Raw genomic sequence first — 12,370 nt, forward strand, 5'->3', positions numbered from 1 at the left:
TGGGCTTGGTATTAAAAAAAACTAGAAACATCTTCTGGACAGTTTGGGGCAAGTTATATGGTGCCTCTGAGAGCCCCCAGATCTCTGAATCTAATCAAGATAAGAAGCATAGAACAGCTGAAAGGAATCACACGCATTCTCAGGCACATGTGGCAAACAAGACCCAGGTTTCTTGGGGGTGGAATATAGTAGGAACCCCGAAATTCTGATTATCAGCCTAGAAAGACCCAGTTAACTTTGGTTGTGAAACTGGAAGTATGCCACCTTAACCTGTGTGAAAGTTACATTAAATAAAAAGACATGAAATAAGAAAAACTTTTAGGATCATCCCTGCTTTATCTTTTCAAAAATCATTTGTTACAAACCAAAAGTAGAGATTAGTGATTTTTTTTTCTTTTTAGAGGAATAAACATCCCATGGCTCTTGAGGTTTCTGTTCTTATTTGGACAGTGCAGAAAATTATGTTTCAAAATTTCTGATGGATTTCCATCTTTGTACCCCTCCCAGATGATTTTTCCTAGCACAGCCTAGGATATATGTACATATGTGTATATATAACTCTGTGCTGTCCAAAAGAGAAGGAAAATGTACTGTATGTTGGGTGCTAAAGCAGTACTGTGGACCTCTAAAGAGAGTTTGAGGTGAGTCATAAAGATGTTTGTTTTTTGTATTTTACAGGGATTGTTGTCTGTGAGGCGCCTAACAACAAACTAGATAAATTCACCGGAGTCCTCTCTTGGAAGGGCAGCAAACACTCCCTCAACAATGAGAAGATAATCCTGAGGGGCTGTGTCCTGAGAAATACCAGCTGGTGTTTTGGAATGGTTATTTTTGCAGGTACAGAAAACTCTCCAGGGTCTGTTATGGGAGAGCTCTTCCTGAGATCTGCGTGAGCACAGTCTGCGGCTCTCCAGGTTGGATGAGCACGGTGCTTTTATTGTGTGCAAGGTGCCCTTCTGGGTTAACTGCAGAGTGCAGGGCACCAGGATAAGACACCGCTGCTCTGGAAATAGTATGTGTGGCCCCACTCTGCAAGGAAACGCTGACATCATGAACTTATTCTTAAGAGTGCATGGGCCTTAATTACTCAGATGCTAGATACCTACTGTTTTGGTTTTTTTTTGGATAGATTTTTATTGGAGTATAATTGCTTCACAATACTGTGTTAGTTTCTGTTGTATAGCAAAGTGAATCAGCCATATGCATACACATGTCCCCATATCCCCTCCCACTTGAGCCTCCTTCCCACCCTCTCTATCCCACCCCTCTAGGTCATCTCAAAGCACCGAGCTGATCTCCCTGTGCTATGCAGCTGCTTCCCACTAGCTATTTTACACTTGGTAGTGTATGTATGTCGCTATTCTCACTTCGCCCCAGCTTCCCCCTCCCTGCCCCGTGTCCTCAAGTCCATTCTCTATGTCTACGTCTTTATTCCTGCCCTGCCAGTAGGTTCATCAGTACCATTTTTATTTTTTTTTAGATTCCATATATATGTGTTAGCATACAGCATTTGTTTTTCTCTTTCTGATTTGGTTCACCCTGTATGACAGACTCTAGGTCCATCCACCTCACTACAAATAACTCCGTTTCGTTTCTTTTTATGGCTGAGTAATATTCCATTGTATGTATGTGCCACATCTTCTTTATCCATTCATCTGTTGATAGACATTTAGGTTACTTCCATGTCCTGGCTATTAATTCAAAAATAGACATGTACCACAATGTTCATTGTAGCACTATTTATGATGCCTGTTGTTTAATTTCTCATTCTCTAACCCCGTCTCAATCATCCCCATCATTATACGTATTAATCAGCCTGCCTTTAAAGTGGAGAATGAGCATGAAAGAAAGCCCCAGCTCTGCTGTTAATTTTGTAGTTTGCCAAGTTCAAGCAATCCTTTTGGAAAAGCCTTCTTAGAGATCCTGCAGTTATTTCTGTGTCTATTTCAGAGCTTCTTCTACTATTCGTCAGCAGGTCCTGGAAAGACTGTGCATGCTGGAGGTGGGGATGGGACTTGGGGGAGGAAGGGGAGTGCCTCTTCCTCTGCCTGCTGCCACTTTTCCTGTCTCTACTTTGTCTCTAAGGGCCCAAGATGGCACCTCTCCTGCTAAGGAAGCTTACAGTAGCACCATTTCGTAAAGCCTCTCAAATTTCACTCATGGCTTCAATTGCCAGTCCTTGATTTTTTAAAAATCCTGTTTATTGTGACACCAAATTAAGATGTGTTTTGGGCCCATTGACTATATGTGCAATCAAAACTGGAATGTTCTTCTTAACTGACTTCCTTCAACAGCAACAAAATGTTCATTAAAGACTCAAAAGTGTTCCAAATCTAGAGAAATCCTCCCAATTCCTCTTAAATACTGTCAGCTGTGGGTGTTAGCAAGGCTCTTGCTGCTTGGGGCATTGCCATTGTAAGGACTTGAGAAATCCCTAGAAATGAGGCTGTATATACAGTTTTATCTGGGGATGAATCTGGTTTCATAATGTTTTCACCAGATGCTTTTACTCTTTAGTCAGGGGAATAAACCTATGATCATCTATTTCCTTATTTGCATCTTGTACTGAGAAAAAGAGTGCTAGGCTTATACGTTAACCTGTCTTTACCTTCCCCCTTTAGTCTTTCCATTTAATGAAGGGGAGATTTCTTGGGGGTCCTCTGATGTGAAGGACCTTCTTGGTTTGCTCCCTATCATTAGAGAAATGGGGGGGTGCATCATCCTAGGAGTGGGCTGTAGCCCAAACTTTTGTTTGCCTTTGTGTGATCTTGTTTGGAATGACTAATTTGGAAGTATGGTTCAGCTATAGCATGTTATGCTAGGACAGCTGCTGAGAGCCCCTCAGGGGTCAAGCTTTCCTTCATAATATTGGCTCTGTGGGAAAATGCTCCTACATAGAAGAAAGTGGAGTGGTAAGTTGGACAGGTCTCCCTCCAAAAAAGTGTAACAGATAGTTCACAGAATTTGGATTGGACAGATCTGCGTTTAAATTTGTTTACCAGCTGGAGAATGTTAAACCTCGGTTACTTAAACTTCCTAAGTTTTAGTTTTCTCTGCTATAATATGGGGATCAGAATGAGTACATTAGAGAGTCACTGTAAAGGCTCAGTGAGGCAATGCACATGGAAGAGGATGCTTGACAAATGCTATTTTCTTTCCTTCCCTGCGTCTCCCTTCTTTCAGCATCAATTCAGAGCACATTGTCTGCTCCATAGGCTGAGAGTTGGGAAAATGTACTGCTCTTGGATCTCGGCAGGGAGAAGTGGGGCATCACCCTCTTTTGTGATGTGACCTTGATGTTCACTGGCAGGGGATCTTCATGAGGCAGATATTTGTAAAGCAGAGCGTGCCTACATTGACTTTAGTCTAGGCACAAACGTTAATAGAAAGTTCAACTAGAATAACGGCAGGCAGAGGAATCGTTGGTTTCGTCAATGTCAGAGTTGAACAAATGAGTGTCTCAGAACCCCTAAGTCATGAGACATCTAATTTGGGGAACTAGTTCTAGGTGAACACCTAGATCTTAGGAAAGTTACCCAAAACAAATTATTAACTATTCTTTCTGTATTATTACTCTAGTTATACCTGCCATTAAGGATTGTGCAAGGAGTATAGTTGACACAAACATGGTTTACTTTACAAATCTATAATTTATGAGGGTCTAATATACATTAACAGCTAGGCCATGCCTCCCTGGTATGGTTTTCCTTTACCTCGAGAGAGGAGAAAGTCCTGTTTCTGAGGGTACAAGTCAGAAGTCTTATTCATTTAAGGCGTCCATAGAAGTCAGCACCATCTTGGTGCATAGTAGGTTTTTGTGCTGGATGTCTTCCATTTGCCCCTCCAGATCTACTCTCACCATTTCACACTCTTTGTCTGCCTTGGGAGGCTGACTTGTATGGTTTACACTAATAGGTTTCCTTGAACTTTGGTCCTATCATTGGGGGTCCCTGGGAAGAGATCAAAGGAAGAGGATTGAGGTCAAGATATTTATTCCCCCAGACTGCCTACCTTCAAGCTGGCTGGGTCCCTCAGCATAAAGTCACTCTTCCTCTAAAGGCTGCAGACTTTACACAACTCTCCCCTTAGGGTCTAATAACCACTCTTTCCCTCATCCTACCCTTCTGGTGTAGATAGAGAAACATCTTGATTGCTACCAAGTCCTTGGTTACTGCGTTAACCTTTTACTTCTGTACCTCTGATACACCCACTCACACTTTTGTAAAGAGTCCCTTTATAAATAAACCTTTCTCTAATTATCCTTGATCAATGTGTCATCTATTTCCTGTTTGGACTCTGAATGAGTCACAGTCTTAAACACACATTGTTTGAATGAGTCAGTGAATTAATGAATTAACGGACTATTTCATATAGCTTTAAAAATAGTGGTTAAGAGCAAGAGCCTTAGAATTAGATATATCTGGGTTCTAAGTTTGGCTCTGACGCGTACAAGACAAGACAAAAAAATAAATCTCAGGCAAGTTATTTAAATTCTTTAATCCTGAGTTTCATTATTAGTGAACTAAGGATAATAGTACCTAATTTTTTGGCTTGTTTTAAGCCTTAGTGAGATAATAGTTGAAAAGGACATATGCACATTGCCTAAAACATAGCAGGTACTTAATAAATAAATTCATTCATTAAACAGTTATTTATTGAGTACCTACTATGTGGCAGGCACTATGCTGCTTACTTATTTGCAATTAAGAATGTGAACAAAAAAAGTGCGATCTCTTCACTCATGTGGTTTTGAGTCATTAATCTTAAATAATTGTAGTGATGAGTATATAATCTCAAACTGAGATAAGTGCTCTGAAGAAAAAGAACATTGACTCACAGGAGTATGTAGTGGAGGAATATGAAGGGAAAGAACAAGCTAGACAAAAGGCACGCCATAGGCAAAGGCTCTATGGTAGGAATGAGGCTGGGGAGGTAAAAACAAACAAACAAACAAACAAACAAAAAGCTTAAGAAGGCCAGTGTAGAGCATGGAAAACTTGGAGGATAGAGATGAACATGTGACTAGAGACAGGGATAGGGGCCAGATCATACAGGTCCTGTGGTCTGTATCCAGAATTTTGGTCTTTATCCTGAGAGCATTCAGAAGCCATTACAAGTTTATCAAACAGATGGCGTGTGTGTAAGTGTTAAATTTGAAAGTTTCACTCCTGCCTACAGTATTTTTAAAGTTGGTAAATAGGGTCCTGGAAAAAGTGTATGATTCGGGTGATGGCAGAGTAGATGTGGGGAGACAAAGTTGCTAGGCTTTTGCTACCGTCCAGTTGAGAGATGACGGTACTTTGGATTTAGGGTGGGAGTGATGCGATAGACTAGACTCTTAGGTTTCTCTCACTTTTCACAACTGGATGGATAGTGGTGCCATTCACTGAGATAAGGAACCCTGGAGAAAGGTCACAAGGTGGGCTTGACAAGGGCCACTTGAGGGGCCTTAGAAAGACCAGGTGAAGATACCATATAGGCAATCAAATATATGGATTTAAATATATGAGTTTAGGGCTCAGAGGAGCAATCTGAGCTGGAGATATACATTTGGCCTACAGATGTTAACTGGAGCTGTGGTCTTAGATGAGATTGCTCAGGGAAGGTGGATTGAGAAAGAAGAGGAGATGGCCTATGACTGATTCTAAAGAAGTCTCACTATTTAATGGCTGGGAAGAAAGGAATGAGCATAATGGAAGACGAAAAAGAAGCTACCAAAGAGGTAGGCGGGAAAGCAGAACATGTAAAATGGGAGCTAAGGAAAGAGTGTGTTTCAAAAGGATGGAGTAGTCAACAGTGTCAGAGGCTGCTGAGAGGTCCAAGAAGGCATGGACGCTATTGATGATAACACCACATTTGTTTTGGTGGAGTGACTGGCCCAGAAACTAGCTTGAGAAATGAGTAGGAGATAAGGAAAAAGAGGCTGTTGAGTATAGAAAATTCTCTCAGGACTGTGACTATGAGGGGAAGAAGAGCTGTGTATATCAACATCTGTGGATATATTTAAATAAGTGCTTAAGAACCCATTCAGTGGATGCTTTGCTAGTCTGTGTGTGTATGTATGCCTAAGAAATGTAAATTTTTAGCACGAAACTGGTCTGTCAATATTTCAGCTTTTAGCAATCACAAACTCTATTTGCCCTTTGTGATCTTTACTAAAAGAAATACTTCCCACCCTCAATGTCCATATGATTTTAATAAACGATTCTGAGAAAATGCGGGTGGTCTCCTTTACACAGTAGAGGCTGGGAATAGGACACTGGGGTACAATTTCCAACTCAGGACAGTGAATTGTGAGACCCCAATCTTTGCTCCAATTTGTCTTTCAAGTAAAGGAGTCTTTTAAGGATGTTCCCATGCTTCCCTGACCTCTAGAATGGCGTATAATTCCATGTGTGCCCCGCTTCTCACTTTTCTTCCCTTTCCCTTCTCTGCTTTTAAGTGGCTGCATGGATTGGTGATAATTGTGGAAAGATGAAGTGGAGAGGGAAGACTAGGGAAATCTGATATAATTAAAATGTAATTACTTCTATTGAGCATCTTCTTTGTCCACAAGGAATTTCCTTAGCAGTATAATCTAATATTCTTTGTTAATCATCTAATAATCTACCTCTAAAGCAGTTAATTAATTCTCAGAATTTCTTGAACAAGGCACTTAGTAAATATCTAACATGGGATTTAAGAGAATTATTTGAAATAAATCTAAATAAATCTAATAAGAATTTAAGACAATTCTTGCCCTTACAAAAAATGCATATTATATAAATAGTGTGCAATACACAATAAAGGTTTAAATTACTTGCTGTTGTATTGTTTGGAGTTATTTTAGTTTCTCCATTAAACGCACCTCACATCTTTTTGGGAAACACATCCAGAATTTGATTTCTTATCTTAACTCTCCATTCAGACCTCAGTGTTCTGAATTGTGTTTATTACTACATTCTTTTAGACATTTATAAATTATTCCTCAGTTTGACTGACTTCTTAATCTTTAATTGCTTCAAACTATAAGCACATCCATACACAGATTTTTGAAAAATAACATTTCTTAAACCTTTTAGCTGCAAGTTATGTCTGGATTTATCCCCTTCTAAGAGGACCAGTTCCTTGCAATTTCCAGGATTGTTGTTAAGCCACCAGATGAGAATCATAAACAACTTAATAATAATCCTGCTCTTAATAAAAGTCAAATTATTTTGAAAAAACATATTATTTTCCTTTCAGAAACATTTGATATAAGTAGGAATTAATAAAAATAATACATCATCTAATCATTTCAAAGTTATATCATTTTCTTTCTTTTTTTTTTTTCTTTTGCAGGTCCTGATACTAAACTAATGCAGAACAGTGGTAAGACAAAGTTTAAGAGGACAAGCATTGATAGATTGATGAATACTCTAGTATTATGGGTAAGTTACCTTAACAAAATTAGACACTATCATTAGTCATTGTTATCTTAATATATTTCTTACATTCTTCTGAGAATTCTTTCAGAAATCTACATTCTCCTTGTGGAATTTATATTTGGGGACTTTGCATTTGGGGCCCAGTTCTGCTGTTTTCTACTTCCTAGATTATGATTTCTCAATAATTATAGAGTTTCATAGAGTTTTTGGTAGAGTTTCTCATGAGAGAGTTTTTGGTAGAGTTTCTCATGAAACTTTGGTAGAGTTTCTCACGAGAGAGTTTTTGGTAGAGTTTCTCATGAGACGTAGGTTAGTGCTTATGGAGGCCTTCATGGCCTTGCAAGATCATTTGTTTTTAAAACACAAAACATAATTTTTAAGGTAATTTGGTCTTTTGGTCATGTTACATTTGCTCATGCCCTCTCTACGTAGCTTGTGGACAGGGCTGGCTTCATGGATAGGTGGCCTGTGAAGTCACACAGGGCCCCCACTCAGAAGGGCCTCACACTTGGCTTATTGATCTGTTGTTGCTGTGCAGAGATCCTTCATAATTTTTAGAGAAGGGGTCCTGCATTTTTATTTTGCACTGGGCCCTGAAAATTATGTAGCTGGTTCTGCTTATAAATCCTCTGAGGCCCAAGTCACTGTTTACCTCCTTCATGAAGACTTCGAAACCTCCTGGGCCCATGGCTATCTCTTTCCTCTGAATTTTTTTTCTCCTCTGAATTGTTTGAAATGATTTTCTCTACCACTTGTGAACTCCAAATAGTCAGGTCTTCTTCACACCCCACCCTTTCGTCGGTTAATCTTGTGCTCTCTCACGCTGTGGATCTGATTGTTATCTGACTTTTGTGTCATATTGCTTTGTCTCCTTATATTAGGGTTGAGTTTAGAACATTGACTTTGAAATATAAGGACAGTGACTTTGAACCATGGTTCCCTACCAGCCCCATCACAGACTCACAAGTAACGTTAAAGAATCTGCACTCAGTAAATAATTGCTCAACTGATACATAATGGTGGGACCCTGAATAAGGAAAAAAGGGAATGAACTCTTAGTAAATATCTAATATGGGATTTAAGAGAATTACTTGAAATAAATCTAATAAGAATTTAAGACAATTCTTGCCCTTACAAAAAATGCATATTATATAAATAGTGTGCAATACACAATAAAGGTTTAAATTACTTGCTGTTGTATTGTTTGGAGTTATTTTAGTTTCTCCATTAAAGGCACCTCACATCTTTTTGGGAAACACATCCAGAATTTGATTTCTTATCTTAACTCTCCATTCAGACCTTAGTGTGTGGGGGCACAAAATATTGGCCAGGCTCTGTGTTTTGCTTTCAGTGTCACCCTCAGACCTGGGCTTTCCTCCTCTCATACCCATAGAGTCCATGAGGCCAAGGGGACATTCCCAGAAGGAGTCTGTGCCCACCTCTAGAATTCCCCATTTAAACGGCCTTGAGCCCACCTGTAGGGCTTGCATGGGGATTGTATATGTATCCACCACAGAGTAAGCTTACTGGTTGTGAAGCAGGCACTGTCCTAGCTTTTTCTACTAGAAAATTGAATGATCCATTGGGGAATTAGAAGCCATGTCCATCCTAAATTAGGGCATTTGATACCAAGCATCACCAAATTTAATGTTCTTAAAGTAATTTACCTCCATTAGTTTGTAGTGTTAGCTGTTGAAAGGAAAGAGGATACTGTGAGACAGGTACCAAATTGGTAGGATTTGGGGGATTCACAGTATTACTTTTCTCCAATACCTGCTTTTCTAATATAATTTAAATTAGGTTTTCCTGACTTAAAGTATATTAATATACTAATATATTTTAAATCAGGTTTTCCCCAACTTTGTCTTCTTATGTGCCTAATTTGTCCATCAACGAATAAAGGAGGCAGTCCCAGAATGCCTGAATATTCTTTCTTGGAGGAAATAGGAGAGAAATACGTTCCTGTTTTTAGCCCCACTCCTCCCTCAACAGTGACTGGTATCTGTTCCTAACACGGTGACACTTAGCAAGGTCCCCAGAACATCGTGTTCAGCTCAGGTGTTATATGTTTGGTGACTTTGTGTCCTTCCTTTCCAAGTTTGGGATTTTGGACTTACAAGGGACTGGCCTTGCTGTCTTCCTAGTTACTTTACCTCTAAAATGTCTGCTTTGCTACTACTGGTACTAATCACAATGTAAGAGTCGGCTAACAGTTTTCAGGTTGCTTCCTACTTTTTTTTAAATCTCAGAAGCAACCTGAAAACTGTTAGTATATGTCATGCCGTATTTTAATTAATCCTTATCTTTCCTGTTGACTTTAAGTAAGGATTGTGCAGCTGGGTCTGTAGCCAAGAGACTTGACTAGTCTGAGACAGTCCTTTATTACTGATATTTTCTCCCTTTTGCTTTTATTCCTTGGGTTACCATATAGTTTATCATTCAAACAGGATGCTTTTGAAGGTGAAAGAAGGGAATACTATTAATATTACACCTGGAAAATAGATGTAAACGGGGATTGACCAGAGCAAATCAGTACCTATGATCTTCTTTACTTAAGCCACTTAAATATATGCACTCTTCACAAATAGAGGATGTGAAGTTACTAGCTTTGTGACCATAAAGAAGTTATATAGTCTGTCTGGGCTTCTGTTTTATTTTGGTTTTGGCCTGTAAAGTGTGAATAATGTTTGTTCCTATCTCAGAGAGTCAATGGGAGAATTCAGTGAGAAAATGTATGTAAAATATTTAGCCAAGTTCCCAACATAAATATATTACATTTTACTTGTATGATTAATGATAAGTAAGACGAGCTTTGCATAACTTGCTTTTCAAATGACAATTTCTTGGACTTAGAAGTGCTAGATTGCCTTGATATGACCAGTTTGGGATTCAGGTTAACCTTAACCAGACCTCTATTCTCATTTCAGATTTTTGGGTTTCTGATATGCTTGGGAATTATTCTTGCAATAGGAAATTCAATCTGGGAGAATCAAGTTGGGGACCAGTTCAGAACTTTCCTCTTTTGGAATGAAGGAGAGAAGAACTCTGTGTTCTCAGGATTCTTAACATTCTGGTCATATATTATTATTCTCAACACAGTTGTGCCGATTTCTTTATATGTGAGGTAAGATGAGAGTTTATACTTTGGTGAAGCCATTGCATCAAAAGCCTTTGTTCTGTGTAATCATTTTTTTTGTTTTAAAACTACAACAATGAGATAGATGTCTCCCTCTAACTGCTCATGATCTGCTACATCTGTTACAAATGAGGCAACTAAACTGTTCAACTGTTTAACTTTTTTACATTTTCAAATTACAAAAAATGCATTTCATTTTCTTCTTGATTTGGTTTCTTAGGAATGTTTCTTAGGAATGTTTTCCTTTGGAATACATAGACTATGATATAATCTCATGCAACCTGATGAGTTAGAATTGGGTTGATGTTGGGAAAGAAATGGAAGAATATTTGGGGAGATCTATTGGGATGGTGCCTCTCTGGCACTGGTCTGGCTCCAGATACCTGGATTCAGACCCTATTCTACCACTTACTAGCTCCATAACCTTGGGCAAGTTACTTCACCTTCTAGGACCTCAATGTCCTCATTTTACAAATGGAGAAAGTAATAGTTCTACTTAAAAAGACTGTGTGAGGAATAAACAAACCTGTAAAGCTCTAAGACAAATGGCTGACACATTGTAAGAGCTTAATGAATATTAATTTTTACTGTTATTATTAGTAACTATCAGTGAGTACATGGAGGAGTTGAAATATAGTTGGTGGCACTTATTCATTGTTGAATAAGAAGTATGGTTCATAACTCCCTCTACAACTTGATCTGTCGTTTCTAGATTTGGTTCTACAAACTAGAGCTAAAATGGTCTACCTATCTATCTATATATAAGCACACTTCTCTCTGTCTCTGTCTCTCTGTCTTGCTGTCTCTTTCTGTTTCTCTCTCTATATATATATGTATATACATATATGTGTGTGTATGTGTGTTTATATACATATATATTTGATAAGGCTTCAAAGTTGGCCCTAGAATCTGTACCTGAGACATTCCTGATGCTAATCCTACCAAGACTGAGTCAGATGGTCCCAAAGACACTGGAGCCAAGATGAGACCTGGTTGTTTGACATTCTTTTTTTTTTTTAATTTATTTATTTGTTTTTTAAATTTTTGGCCTCACCGCATGGCTTGTGGGATCTTAGTTCCCCAATGAGGGATCAAACCCACACCCTCAGCAATGAAAGTGAGGAGTCCTACCCACTGGACCACAAGAGAATTCCCTATTCCCCTTTTTTAAGGGAGAAGAAGAAGAAGGTGGTAAATCCAGGATGAACAAAACTATTAAGAAGTATAACCTTAAAGGTAGCTCCTCTCCAAAAATAGAAATCATAGCAAACAGAACTGCATTGCTTTAACTTAGACTGTGTTCATCCAGCAGCCCTCTGCTGAGTGCCCACTGGGTGCCAGGCACTGTGCTAGGCATGGGGACATGCACGAATATGGACACGCCTTCCCTGGAGCAGCTCACAGTCCAGCCTCCCTCGGCAGATTAGAATCGAAGTCCCTTGACAGCACGGTGTCCCCGTGTTTTTTTTTTTTTTTACACTGTATACATGTCAATCCCAATCACCCAATTCAGTACACCACCATCCCCACCCCACTGTGGTTTTCCCCACTTGGTGTCCATACGTCTCTTCTCTACATCTGTGTCTGAACTTCTGCCCTGCAAGCCAGCTCATCTGTAACATTTTTCTAGGTTCCAAATACATGCGTTAATATACGATATTTGTTTTTGTCTTTCTGACTTACTTCACTCTGTATGACAGTCTCTAGATCCGTCCACGTCTCAATAAATGACTCAATTTTGTTCCTTTTTATGGCTGAGTAATATTCCATTGTATATATGTACCACATCTTCTTTATCCATTCGTCTGTTGATGGGCATTTAGGCTGC

The 12,370-nt window shown here is 39.1% G+C and overlaps 1 protein-coding gene across 2 annotated transcripts in view; it reads left to right on the plus strand.

Moving 5' to 3' along the window:
- ATP8B4 (ATPase phospholipid transporting 8B4 (putative)) overlaps window positions 1–12,370 on the plus strand; it is a 258,066-nt gene that overhangs the window by 145,296 nt on the left and 100,400 nt on the right. For both annotated transcript variants that reach the window (XM_060294275.1, XM_060294274.2), the window contains exons 10-12: window positions 679–837; window positions 7,321–7,409; window positions 10,334–10,530. In XM_060294275.1, coding sequence (XP_060150258.1) covers window positions 679–837; window positions 7,321–7,409; window positions 10,334–10,530 — 445 coding nt within the window. The remainder of the gene's footprint in view (window positions 1–678; window positions 838–7,320; window positions 7,410–10,333; window positions 10,531–12,370) is intronic.

The sequence above is a fragment of the Globicephala melas genome, chromosome 2 (assembly GCF_963455315.2).
Source record: "Globicephala melas chromosome 2, mGloMel1.2, whole genome shotgun sequence".
NCBI lineage: Eukaryota > Metazoa > Chordata > Mammalia > Artiodactyla > Delphinidae > Globicephala > Globicephala melas.